General features: G+C 39.9%; 2 protein-coding genes across 2 annotated transcripts; both read left to right on the top strand.

Annotated features, from left to right (window-relative positions):
- The first annotated feature begins 35 nt into the window (after positions 1-35).
- fbxo28 (F-box protein 28) lies at positions 36-3,970 on the top strand. The gene is made up of 5 exons (XM_062463540.1): positions 36-255; positions 1,040-1,149; positions 1,819-1,957; positions 2,363-2,558; positions 2,761-3,970. Exons 1-5 carry the CDS (start codon positions 61-63, stop codon positions 3,279-3,281), a joined length of 1,161 nt encoding a protein of 386 aa, XP_062319524.1. The 5' UTR covers positions 36-60; the 3' UTR covers positions 3,282-3,970.
- Positions 3,971-6,119: 2,149 nt separating this feature from the next.
- degs1 (delta(4)-desaturase, sphingolipid 1) lies at positions 6,120-12,837 on the top strand. The gene is made up of 3 exons (XM_062463542.1): positions 6,120-6,339; positions 9,506-10,248; positions 10,910-12,837. The coding sequence occupies exons 1-3, from the start codon at positions 6,258-6,260 to the stop codon at positions 11,054-11,056; spliced, it is 972 nt and encodes a 323-aa protein (XP_062319526.1). The 5' UTR covers positions 6,120-6,257; the 3' UTR covers positions 11,057-12,837.
- Positions 12,838-12,996: the final 159 nt, after the last annotated feature.

Genomic DNA, 12,996 nt, shown 5'->3' with positions numbered 1-12,996 from the left:
GGAAAGGGATTACGCCCCCCCCAAAAAAACACATTACGTCACTTCCCATTCTCTAGTTAGATGAAGATGGCGGCCGTTGTAGAGAGAGTTGAGGGAGGTGTAGGGTCCCTGGATTCCGACTCGGTGTCTCCGAGGTTGTCTACACCACCACCCGATCAACCGCATCAGAACAATCCTCTACTTGGACTCCCTATTGTGGCTATTGAGACCATTCTGAATTTCTTGTCATACGACGAAATCAGTCTACTACGCTTGGTAAGAGAGAACAAAACAAACTGCAGCTGCCTATGCGGAGTCTACCAGCGGTAGCTAGCGCTAATTATCAAGCTAGCAAACACTATCTGATTGAGCTGAGGTCAAGCAATGAAAAGCAATGCATTCGTTTTATTTTGCATGTGTATGATAACGTCTTGGTGTCCAAGTTCCCTGTACTGATGCAAACTATTATGACGGTTGTAATGGTTGCTACTCCTTTTTTTCTGGCATTGGCCTTTAAATCAACAACGCAGGAGGTGCTAGGCTGGCTGGCTAGCTAGCCAATGTTAGCTCATCGCAGGTTGCGTGCAGGGAAACCCGTCTACCAACAACTAGGGCCCATATATTGAGCAAGAACTATGTAGGTAAAAAGAAGAAACGATTGGCGAACCAATAATCAAAGGATAGATAGCAAGTTGAATTCCAGAACCTCAGTCTTATATTAATGAAACAAACACGTGCAAAGTAACTATGTAATCATAATATGGTCATAATATTTGCACAATTTACTGATATAGCATTAAATGTTAACTTTATCTGAAGCTTTTTGAGCCAAGATAATCTGCATTAGTTGTACACTCAACTTTGTTTATTCAGCCACCCAACACTTATCGTAACTTTAGTAATTTCATAGTTTACCACGTTTACTGGACCTGTGTGTGCAGACCTTCATCCCAATAGTCCTTTTTACATAAATAAATGAAGTTACATGCTTGTAAGGCAGTATTCTTAAAGCCAGCAAACATGCACATAATCATACTTGTTTGTCCCTATTTCCTGCCAGGTATGCAAGCGTATGGACATGATCAACCAGCGCATGCTGAACCAAGGCTTCCTCAGGGTGGAACGCTACCACAGCTTGTGCCAGAGGCAGGTCAAAGCCCAGCTACCTAGGTTAGTGTCTGCTACACAAGGTGGAATGGGAGACTTGTGGTTATCCCATAATAATTGATGTTCCTATTTAAGCATACACAAAACAAAATGCCATCGGGTTGAACATTTATTTTATTTGGCTAAATTATTTGAAAACATATGTACAATTGTAAGTGCTTTTCTCATAGTTACCTCAGAACAGTCGAAGATCTGCATTGTAGAAAGGTGTGTTGACACCAGTGAAAACTTAAATTTGTGCAACTCAGCATTTTAAATAATTCTCATCCAAGTCAGCCTGTAATTTTACTCACCTTTACTGTAATTTTATCAATTATTTTTCATTCTCTTACTTAATGCCCATGGGCTGTAGATCTGTCTTTTCTTGGTCAAAGCTGGACTGATGAGTGCATATAGAGGGCGCTAATGCACAGAGCCCATGTATATATGAAGCAGGTGAGCAAGGATAAAGTGACTCACATGGTGTACTGAAAACTGACCCGTGTCTGTGATCTCTGTGAGAGCAAGCCAAAATAAACAAAAGCAAATATCTGCCATTGCATAATAGTACTTCTATCGCGCCAATTATGTATTGCCCTTATATGTATACAAGGAAGGGCAAACTTTTATTAATATTTGGAATGTGTTTGGCCTGTGTGTAAATGTTTAGTGGGATTATTATTTGGTTGGTAGGCGTGAATCAGAGCGAAGGAACCACTCATTGGCTCGTCACGCTGATATCCTAGCTGCTGTTGAAACTCGCCTGTCCCTTCTCAACATGACCTTCATGAAATATGTGGACTCCAATCTTTGCTGCTTCATCCCTGGAAAGGTGAATACATCATTATATGAATCCTCTAATGTAGACCACTGGGACAGAATGAATTTAAAGTAAATCTGTGTAAACAAAAGTGTATGCTATTTGTGGAAAGTGAGTCATTTTTTAAATTCTCTAATTGTGTGTGTGTGTGTTTCAGGCCTTTGCTTAATTATTCCGCCACTAGATGGCACTCCTGCCCCGGAAATCTATTACTAGTTCACCGCTATCATAAATATGAGCCATAATGTTTATACTTAACGCATGACAAAGAGTTTTCTTGCCTTGTTTTGTGTAACACTGCAGTAGTTAATGAACCTAACAATATATATTTTTAAATAAAACACAATCCAATTCTCCCTTACTGGGAAGTCCTTGCCATGTGATTAACCTCTGTGTGGGTTCTCTCCCTCCCCTCAGGTGATTGATGAGATTTACCGCGTGCTGCGCTACGTCAACTCCACACGTGCTCCCCAGCGGGCTCATGAGGTCCTGCAAGAGCTGCGGGACATCTCCTCGATGGCCATGGAGTACTTTGATGAGAAGATCGTTCCCATTCTGAAAAAGAGGCTGCCTGGGGCAGACTTGTCTGGGCGCCTCATTGGATCTGCCCCAGGTTGCTAACTAAATTAACTCTAAAGATGTCCATGTTTTAAACGTTAATTTAGCAGATGCTTTTTATACAATGGGTCTAATTTGTATTTGTGGGAAGTGTGTTTGCACCGATTATTCTCTCATTTGATCTTTTCTGTTTTACAAAGTTGCCCATAGTACATGAAAGGTAAACCACACACTCTCTTCCTTCCTTTCCCTTCTAGTGGCCGGCCCATCCACCTCCCTGACCACCATGTCTCTGCTGGCCAAGAACACGCCATCGCGCTCAGAGATGACCAAAGTGCAGCAGCAGGTGAAGGTGAATGGGGCGTCCATGACGGCCCTGCGGAGGGAGATGCAGGAGGTGCGTGTCAAGCAACTGGAGCAGCAGAAACAGCTGCAGGACCAGGAACAGAAGTTGCTGGAACAGACGCAGGTCATCGGAGAGCAGAATGCCCGGCTGGCGGAGCTGGAGCACAAGCTCAGGGAACTGATGGACAGCGCCGTTGGAGGAGTCCCGCCCAGCTCTGGGTCCAGGCCGGCAGTGGCCTCCACATCGGCCTCCTCTTCCGCCGGGTCTCCCTCTTCCGTCACGGCAGTTGTGGCAACCACACCCGGTGCCATGGCCACAGCAACCAGCGTTTTGCCTGGAGGGGCGGAGGGTGACTGCAGCCCACCCTTTAAACGCACCAGGAAGAGTTCAGACCTACCACGGCAGTCCAAACGCCTGCGCTGCAAGAAATAAGGAGGCGCTTTTGTTTTGTTTTTCAGATGTGATAATTGCACCCCCTGCAAGTCTGTTCTATGTCAGGAGTAGCTCTAGTGTTAATTGCCCCCATGCCCTACTTCCACTATGAAGATGACTTCCTTCATACAGGAACCAAACACAATGGGTGTGTTTTGGGGCAAAATGTTGCCATGGTATTTATTTGGGTACTGTGTTGCTCTCCATAGTTTAACCACTGACCCTAAAGCCGCTCTGAAATTTGCACATTAGGTGACAGGTTAGGCTTCATTACAATCATAGTTTGACTGAGTACTAAGCCACGTAACGGTCAATACTGGCTCATCAACAAAAATTGATTCCCTTAAAGGGCATAAACTGCTAGTTTGAAGGGAGAGAGGGCAAAGACATGTCTTTGTGGCATAGGTAAAAGTAATTCAAGGACCTTGCTGGTGTACAACTATTAAAAAACAAAACATTTTGCTCTGACATTAAAACGTCCTGTCTACAATACATGGTCCCCTATAAAGTAAAAATAACTTTGTCATATTTTTTTTGTTTTGTAAGGTTATCGCAAGGTGGGATAGCCTTTAACCTTCTGGTTTCTACCCATTTCCAGTGGTATGCTGTTGTCTTCACGCGTATTCATAGGATGGGATATATTTAAATCAACACTGCATATGGAATTATTAAATTGATCTCACCTGCTACCCAAGGAGTCCTTGCAACCTACATTTGGTGCATTATAGCATAAAATGTGGTTTTATGCTATAATGGTTTAGGAAAGTGATTTTAGTTATTCTACCGATCATGTCAGTGGAGAAATCGTGTGCCTCTGTGAACTATTGGAAGAGAAAGGGGGCCTTTTAAGGGATTTACATTGAGTACCCAGTTTTAACATGTATCACAGCTTATACAGAGATCAAAATTAATTTCCTGTGACTAGCTTTTATCCAATGGTGCTAGAAATGAATAGCTACATTGAGAACAGACAATTGATTCTACCTGTGCGATTGTTTTTAAGATGAGACAGCTTCCTCATCTTTCTTTTTATCTACTTTGTTATCCTGTCTTCATAAACAGAAAGGCTAGAACTATATTATATACAACACAAGGTGTATCTCTAGACTCATGTTTGCCAAACAACAGATTTGCAACTACAGTAGAGTTAAAAGCACCAACGATTTCATGAAGCTTTCTAGGCAAGGAATTTGGAAAGGGTAAAAGTGATTAAGTTTGACAACAGACACGCACTGTTTCATTTATCTTGCACAAGAGCACCCTTCCATTGTCAAGCTCTCTGCACACACACTCGCCTTTTGAGGTTAGCTTGTGAGCCCATATTGTGGCTTGAAATTATTTTTGTTAAAAATGAACTTAACCACTCATAGCATGAAACCTTTGTGAGGCATACAGGGAAATGCAGTTCACTATTGGGTGGATGGACCGTGTATTTGAAACGCTTTGGGTAGGAAACGCAACAATATGTTATCTAGTGGCTTAAATGGAGACTACGTCTCAGGCTATAAATGACTGTATTGTTAAATTCATGTACTTCAAATGTAGACAGGATTATTTCATGTACGTTTTAAAGAAATCTTATGTTGTAAATGAGCCTGTTAGGGGCTAACTGTATGGTTTGTTGCACACATTACTATTACAAATGTTAAAATCAATCCAATTAAAAGAAGTTAACATATCCATACACCAGTGAGTATGTTAGTATGATTAATTTAATCGTATTACAACGACATCCAAAAAAAGGATTTTATCACATTAAGGTACCAACATGAAAATACCAAGAAAATATTATGTTCACAAAAATAGCTAACTAGTTTTTGGTTTGAAACAATGTATTGATATTTATACGTCTCTTAAATGCTTTATCAGAGTGATGCTAAGTGCGTGGTAGCCTAAATGCAAGGTTCTGAAAGTAGATTAGGGACACAGTTCAGGTAGTTGCATACAGTGCCTTGTAACAGTCTGTTTTACATAAGCAAATATGTGTTTTATTTAACTGTAGCCTATAAAGTAGACCAATTAGTCTACAGGTCACAGTAAGCGCTGTTCTGTTTTAAGCTTTTGTTCTTATTTTGTCATATAGCATGGAATATAACATCAAACATTTATTTACATGCATTCTACTAGCAGATTGTTTCATCCAAATTTAGGTTGGTGAAAAAAATGTTTTACTCTCCGTAGCCTAATGCTCGAATAGGCTTATATATATATATACATAGATATTTTCATCGATCAAACACCATTGGTAGCTTAATTGCAATCGAATACATCAACAACAACAAAATGCCAGTAACCCATGGGATGTGCTGCGTTATGGATTTGAGGATTCATAGAAATAATCGTTTTCTAAAAATCCTGATATAGTCTAGTATACTGGACAATTTCTACAGTCTGTTTCCACAAGGATATTAATCCCAGTAGTTCCCAGTAGTGCCAATTAAGGATGTAGCTGATGAAATCCTTAGTCTAATTTTAAAGGATAAATAGTTATTTTGTTGAACACACACTCATTTTGCATCACAATGAACATTCAGAACAATACAGTACGTTCAGTTCACGTTCACCAAAATTATGAACGAGTTCATGAACTTTCGTTCAATGAACCCGTTCAGACGCAACACTGGTGACAGAGAGCCTATTTTATTTACCTTTAAATACATTTACGAAGAGGGATTTGTGTTTCAGCTCTGACGAGAATGGTTAAGTTGTGTTTTTATTTTGTTTGTTTTATTTTTTATCTGAAGAATACATTCGTGATTGTACACAATTTCCTATTTTCAACTACAAAGCAAGACCTTAGAAGGAGGCGCAAGCCCAAGTGGGCGGAGAAAGGTACTACTTCCACCGACAGAAGGGTATAGTTTTTTTTAAGGAAGAGCCGGAGCCCGTTAGGTAACGAGGTTTCGTTGCATGTTCTTGAATAACGTTTGATATATTATTTCAGAGGCATTTCACGTCTCATAACGGAGAGAAGACATGGGGAACCGCGTCGCCCGTGAGGACTATGAATGGGTTTATACAGATCAGCCGCATGCCGACAGGAGGAAAGAAATATTGGGTGAGTCCGTGTGGCAAACATTTTTGTTTCCGTTAGCTATGGCTATCGAGTCCACAGTGCAACAAAACGTTAGCTCATCCTTTACAACGTTAGCACCTAACTCTCCCAACCAAGAAATGTTATATTCCGGACATGATTGAATATGCCCTGGATGAGTCAGCAAGCTAATCAGCGAGTGCTCTTTGTATCAAACTAGCTAGACTAGCTACCTAGTTTATTGCGTCGTACTTGTCTTAAACAACTTCTGAGAAAAAATTGTAATGGAACACTCCCAACAATTTGTAATGGAACACTTGAACAAACCAGGTTATCTGGCCTAGCTATATTATTGAAAACCCCGCAAAGTAGTTACAGCTAGGCAATTGTTAGACCCATACAACAGTAAACTAGCTAGATATACTAACGTTAGCTGTGTGTATTTTTGTTACGGTGATTGGGAAACCGTTAGCCATCGACCTACTAGCTCACGCGGTAACGTTAGCTACAGTAACCAACTACAGTAGTTAGCTGAATTATCAGTTGCTGCAATGCCAATGGCACGGTCTTTCATTCAACATGCAGTCGCAGCCTAATTGTAATGTTTTAGGTGATGAGTCTCATTGAGACTAACAGTTGTAATAGATAGTCAAATTAAACCAAGTAGCAAATAACTTTGAAGATGCTCTGTAGACCTAAGCAAATTCCACGATTTATTGATAACAAATGTATATTAGTTGGCTAAATCTGAGAAATTAGGGAAACGGTGATCTGGATTGCAGCAAATGGAAAGTGCACATGTCACATGACATGAACATTCAGTCGATGCGATGTAAAACGTTGAAGCTACCAAGTCCAGAAGTCAAAAGGTCAGCTAGCCTAGCTCTATCTTAAATATTTTAAGCATTGTGGTACTCGGCCAAAATGTCTGGTGTGTATATAAAGCTGAAACCCATTAAGTTAAGTCCCATAGGACTTCAGATCTTAATTACAAATCAGAATACATTTATAACAATAGGTTGGCATCTGTGCTTCTTGTTACCTTAATGTAGTTTTTCTAACGTTAACATAACAGGTACTTAAGTTAATTGGCTTATGGAGAGTCCTGCCATTGTACACAGAATAAGGGCCTGTTGATATTATAAAGAACTCATTGACAGCAGAGGCTTACCCAAACTTAAGAATTAATGGCAACATGCTCTGTTGGCGCAAAGTTGTGTTAGGAGACATTAAGGTACTTTTCTGGTCTTACGTACAGATACAAGTATTTTGTCCACTTTTTGGGCCTAATTTAAAGTGTAGGTAACTTATTTGGTGTTTCAGAGCTTAGTAGGCCCTTGCTGCTAACTGAGATCACATGTCTCAGGCCTCACCCACCATACCAGCCCCCTTGCCGAACAATGTGGCTTTCACTCAGGGAAGAACTTTGCTGTGACTTGTTTGTAGTAGATAAACAGCTATTACTCTGCAGGCTAGTAGCCCTACATTTCATGACCGTTTTTTCTGTGTAGGCCTTAAGCACATTTTGAGGAATAAAATGTACTAGTTCAAATACATTATCTCAGGCGCAAACCTGAAAAACTACTGGTAGGGTTCTCGTAAGTAGTGACTAGATGGTTAGCATACCAATACAATTAGACTATTACAGCCTGCCTAATTATGCCAAGCTCTCTCATATTAATATTTAAGTAGCCTTCTGGAGTCTCTGAAAATACAGTTCATAGAAGTGGCCCAGGCAAGTAAGGTAAATAGATGTTGCAGACTGCATATGATTGCCTCTGACATCTGTCAGCAAACTGATAAGAAGGAGAATAGTATGTAGTCTGCTGAACCACCCTCACCCTGCCTCACTTCACCAGACTTTCTTGTCCATGTCAGCAAGCCTTATCACATATCACAGTAAAACCAACTGGTCAAAGAGCATCGCAGAACCTTATGGGAAAATGGCTTTAAGATAATAAAGCCAGCATTGAGTACTGTTAGAGTTATTAAAGTTGTCCTAGTCATAAAGGGGTTCATAAGGTTACAGTAATGGTGTAGTCTACTGGAATCCCACAGTCCAATCCATACACCTGTTAGCTATACAACATTCAAGGTCAACTGAACTTGACATGATACTAAGCTTTCACTGAACTTACCCTTTCCCCATTTAATCAATACTTTTAAGTCAAATGTCAAACTGATCATGTTTTGCCTTTGCTCAAAAGATGATAAATTACTTGCTTGAGATTACATTCTGTATACCACTGATGAATACACAACAATAAAAGGTACTACCATCTGGTGGGTGTGTAGCAATTTTGCCACAGTTTATGATACATATACTGCATTTCAGTTGTAGGCAGGCCTTATTTGCCTGCATCACTGCTAACTAATGTTTGTCTTACCACAATGCTGATATGCATTTGAATAGGAAGTTTTAATTACTTAATTATTTAATTAGTTTTTACTGCTGCCAAAGCCACATAATTTCCTTGTAACAAATTAATTTGTCACTATTAGGTCATCTGATTTGATTCGGCATGAGGCTATATTTTTAATTTGGGAACATTCTCAGGTTTTGTGGAGTTCCTGCGAAAAAAATGAATGTTACTCACATGTAAAACAAATTACAAGGCCAATCCATTGATGTCGGAATTGTTATTGTAACGTATTTGCATGCAGGTAAATAAATATACTGGCACTGACTAGACCATGTGTAGAAATCTAATATCCCTAAATGTGAAACAAGATTGTAGCAACCCAGTTGCTTAGCTATATTTAACCAATGAAATTGCTTTCTCATGTCATAATTTACTCAGAATTACATTAGGCCATAGAAATCTGTACTATACTGGTCATAAATCATATCAAAGGATTATTCTTAAAATGTTTATATGGTATGGTGAATGGTACCAAAATATTTTTTGATTCTGTAGAAGTATGCCAATGAATCATTCCCATCCTGGTGACATTGTAGGTCAAATAAGATATTGTTAATTTCCTTATTTTATATTTAAGTTTGTAACTACATGCATAGTATAGGAGACTATAAAGTGTTCGCATTCTTCAAAAATAATTTTATTTTCCCAACCTTAGTCTAAACATAATAGGCACACCATTATTGTTACTTAAAACATGTTTTCATGTTTGATGAAATGGAGAAATGTCAGACTTGACCAACCAAACCTGCTTGTTTGTTTTTCAACAGCAAAGTATCCTGAGATCAAGACTCTAATGGGGCCAGACCTAAGACTCAAGTGGATTGTCTGCATGATGGTGGGCATTCAGTTCTTGGCGTTCTACCTGGTTAAAGACCTGGACTGGAAATGGGTTATGTTCTGGACTTACGCCTTCGGCAGCTGCATCAATCACTCCATGACGCTAGCCATCCACGAGATCTCTCACAACACCGCGTTTGGCAACAACCGGGCGATGTGGAACCGCTACTTTGCCATGTTTGCCAACCTGCCCATTGGCCTGCCGTACTCGGCCTCCTTCAAGCGCTACCACCTCGACCACCACCGGTACCTGGGAGGGGACGGCGTGGACGTGGACATTCCTACCAACTTTGAAGGCTGGTTCTTCTGCACACGCTTCCGCAAGTTCATCTGGATCATCCTCCAGCCTCTGTTCTATGCCATCCGTCCCCTCTGCATCAACCCCAAACCCATCACCAGGTTGGAGCTGACCAACTTGGCTGTTCAGCTGGCCTTCAATGTCACCCTCTACTGGCTGTGGGGAGCCAAACCCGTTGTCTACATGCTGGCCGGCTCTTTGCTGGGGATGGGTCTGCACCCCATATCAGGTCATTTTATTGCTGAGCATTACATGTTCCTGAAGGGCCACGAGACCTACTCTTATTACGGTTCCCTCAATCTGCTCACCTTCAATGTGGGCTACCACAACGAGCACCATGACTTCCCCAGCATCCCAGGACGCAGACTTCCTCTGGTATGTAAACATGTGGGGGTGGTGGGGAGAAGACATTCAAATGTTCATGTTATGGGCTGTGGAGGCGAGGCCTAGTTAGATTACGTACAATGTAACTATTAACCTGACTGTAAGCACAAAAGGTAAACATCATGTAGCCAAATGTTTTTCTAGTCTGATCATTGTGGGGTATATAAAGCTCGTTATTCACGTAAGCCTGTTTTAATAGCGCTTCCGATAGTCATACCAGCCTATTATGTAATCCGCCTGTAATAAAACGTATGTTTAAAGTTATAAAAACACTTTTTTATAATCGAATTACAACAGCAATATGCCAACCATTTAAAAATGCAACCCTTAAAGGTTATATAAAGATTTTATTGTCCTTTTTCTGAAATTGACCAAATTAACATGTTTTAGTGTCTGCATGCTGGGTTATTTAAACCGGGTCTTACAGGGTTAAATCTTTTCTAAAGACACGTTTTAGAGGGAAGGCTTCTTTAGCTTGCTACAGTAAGGTCACTGCTCAAAACAAACATTTATATTTAATTAATGAAAATGACAGATTATGTTCCTTTAGTAGTTTTAAGCACTTCACACAAATTTTCATATTTTGTTCTGTTTGGAATACGCTGAACATGAGTAACAAAGTCATGTTTGTTTACCTACACTTGTAACACAGGTGAAGAAGATGGCCCCTGAATACTATGACGACCTGCCCCATTACACATCATGGGTGAAGGTCCTGTATGACTTCATTATGGACGACAAGCTCAGCCCTTACTCTCGAGTGAAGAGGACCCTGAAAGGGGATGTTAAGCTGGAGTAAACTGCTCTTCTGTTTAGTTGAGCAAAATCCATCATCCTGACACAGGCTGAAATTCACCAGCCCAAAAATATTTTTAACGGCTTTGCATATTTACTAACATTTTCTTAATATGCATTTGTTTCATTTTTTTTTTTTACTTTTTTCAGGTGTGGGAGTTCAAGTTGTGACACGTTTTTAGAATTTTTTCGTTTTTCATATCCCCTTTATTTAATAAGACAATAATACCTTAATGTTAGTGAATGAAGAAGGCCGTAACATTCATCGTAGAAGCAGCCTTTACTGCTCGCATTCCAGTCATCTACTGTCATCATCGTTAGGAGTTGGTTCCTTGAAAATACTTTGCACTGTAATGTAGGCTAGTTGTTTGTACGTGCTTAAAAATAGGCTGGGTGGAGTTTGATTCTATATTTGAAGTGACGTTTTATCTTGGGATAAATGACTAAATGAATTCAAATGTAAAGAATCTCGTCATGATTCTGCAAACGTTGGTTGTTTAATAAGACTAGGTCACTGTAGCATAGAGCGAAATGATTGGTTGCTTTATGTAACAAGTAAATTCAATGTCATGGTTGATTTAATTTTGGAAACATACTGTACAATATTAAGTAACTACGTAATATTGCACATCACCTTATGGTCAAAGATCTAAAAACAATTTGTGTACAATTGTTTTCTTGCAAAATTGTGTACTCCATGTAGTGTACTCCATGATGTCATTCCTCACATTCTGTAGTTATTTTATGTTACTTGGATCTGAATGTTTATATTGAAGTTGCTAATTCCTCTATCCAACATCACTGATTTTATAAATATTCTAGGGGACGGGTAACAGTCAGTGCTCAAGATCTTTAAATGTGACAGCTACAGTTTTGTTTCCCTGCATAATGACTAATCAAATAGTTGTTTTACTAAAGTGGAGGAAAGAATGGAATTAGCAACGCCGTACAAATCTAGATCAAATGTTTTGTCTCTTTTTGAGTTTGTATCTAGACCAAATGTGGCCTTAAGTGTGCAATGCATTTTTTACTTGTCAGACAAGTATGGAAACGCAAGACGACTGAACTGTTAGCTGGGTGTCCACAAAAGCTAGTCTTTAGTCAGCTTCAGTGTTTCCTCTTGGTTGTATAGAACAATTCATGGCTACTTGTAATATGAGAAATATCTTGACACCCTTGTTTGTCTCTAACAGAAACCAAATCTAAGGCCAACTGAACTGAAACCAAATTTGTCTTTCCTCTGGTCCTGACCCGTGCCTAACACTCACCTTATTCTGACGCCTGAATAGTTCTGTGTCCTTTACAATTTGCAAACCAGGAAGCACTGTTGGAGGAACCTGATATGGAGACAATAGAACTGCTTCCTTTGACAACATCCTCAATCTAAAGAGCAGGATAGACAGGCTATATAATCCACTATTATTTGTCACTTTAAAATGGCTTTCACTGAGGGATGAAGGCCTTGATGGTCACGCACCAGATGTTGACTGGATGTGTTTCTTAGGGCCTATGCAACAGGGGTAATAAACTGTGGGCTGTTGCAAATACATCAGTATTAAAATACAAGCTGAACATGCTGGAGAAAGTCTTAATTTTTTGTTTTGTCCTCAGCCCAATTGGGCAAAAGAAAATGAATGCCTTCTGTTATTCTTGTCAAAATAAATATTGTTTTAACCTGGACTATCAATGGCAGTTTGACAAGGGTCACAGTTCCACCCTCATTGTGTAACCACTGCCTTTTGCTGTTACTGCCTGAAATGAGTTATATTAAACCAATACTCAATATTTCTTTGGTACTGTTATCGGTTTGCAGTGGAGTCCACCAAGTCACGCTTTTTTGTTTTTCATAGTTCCTTTAGTCATTAAATATCGATTCACAGAAAAGCAGTGGTATGCTAGTACACCATGAGTAACATCAGCTCGTCACAGGAAACAGACACATCC

This window comes from Osmerus eperlanus, chromosome 6 (genome assembly GCF_963692335.1).
Source record: "Osmerus eperlanus chromosome 6, fOsmEpe2.1, whole genome shotgun sequence".
In the NCBI taxonomy this organism is placed as follows: domain Eukaryota; kingdom Metazoa; phylum Chordata; class Actinopteri; order Osmeriformes; family Osmeridae; genus Osmerus; species Osmerus eperlanus.
The sequence above is the reverse complement of the archived record's forward strand: the minus strand, read 5'-3'. Positions and strand labels throughout refer to the sequence as shown.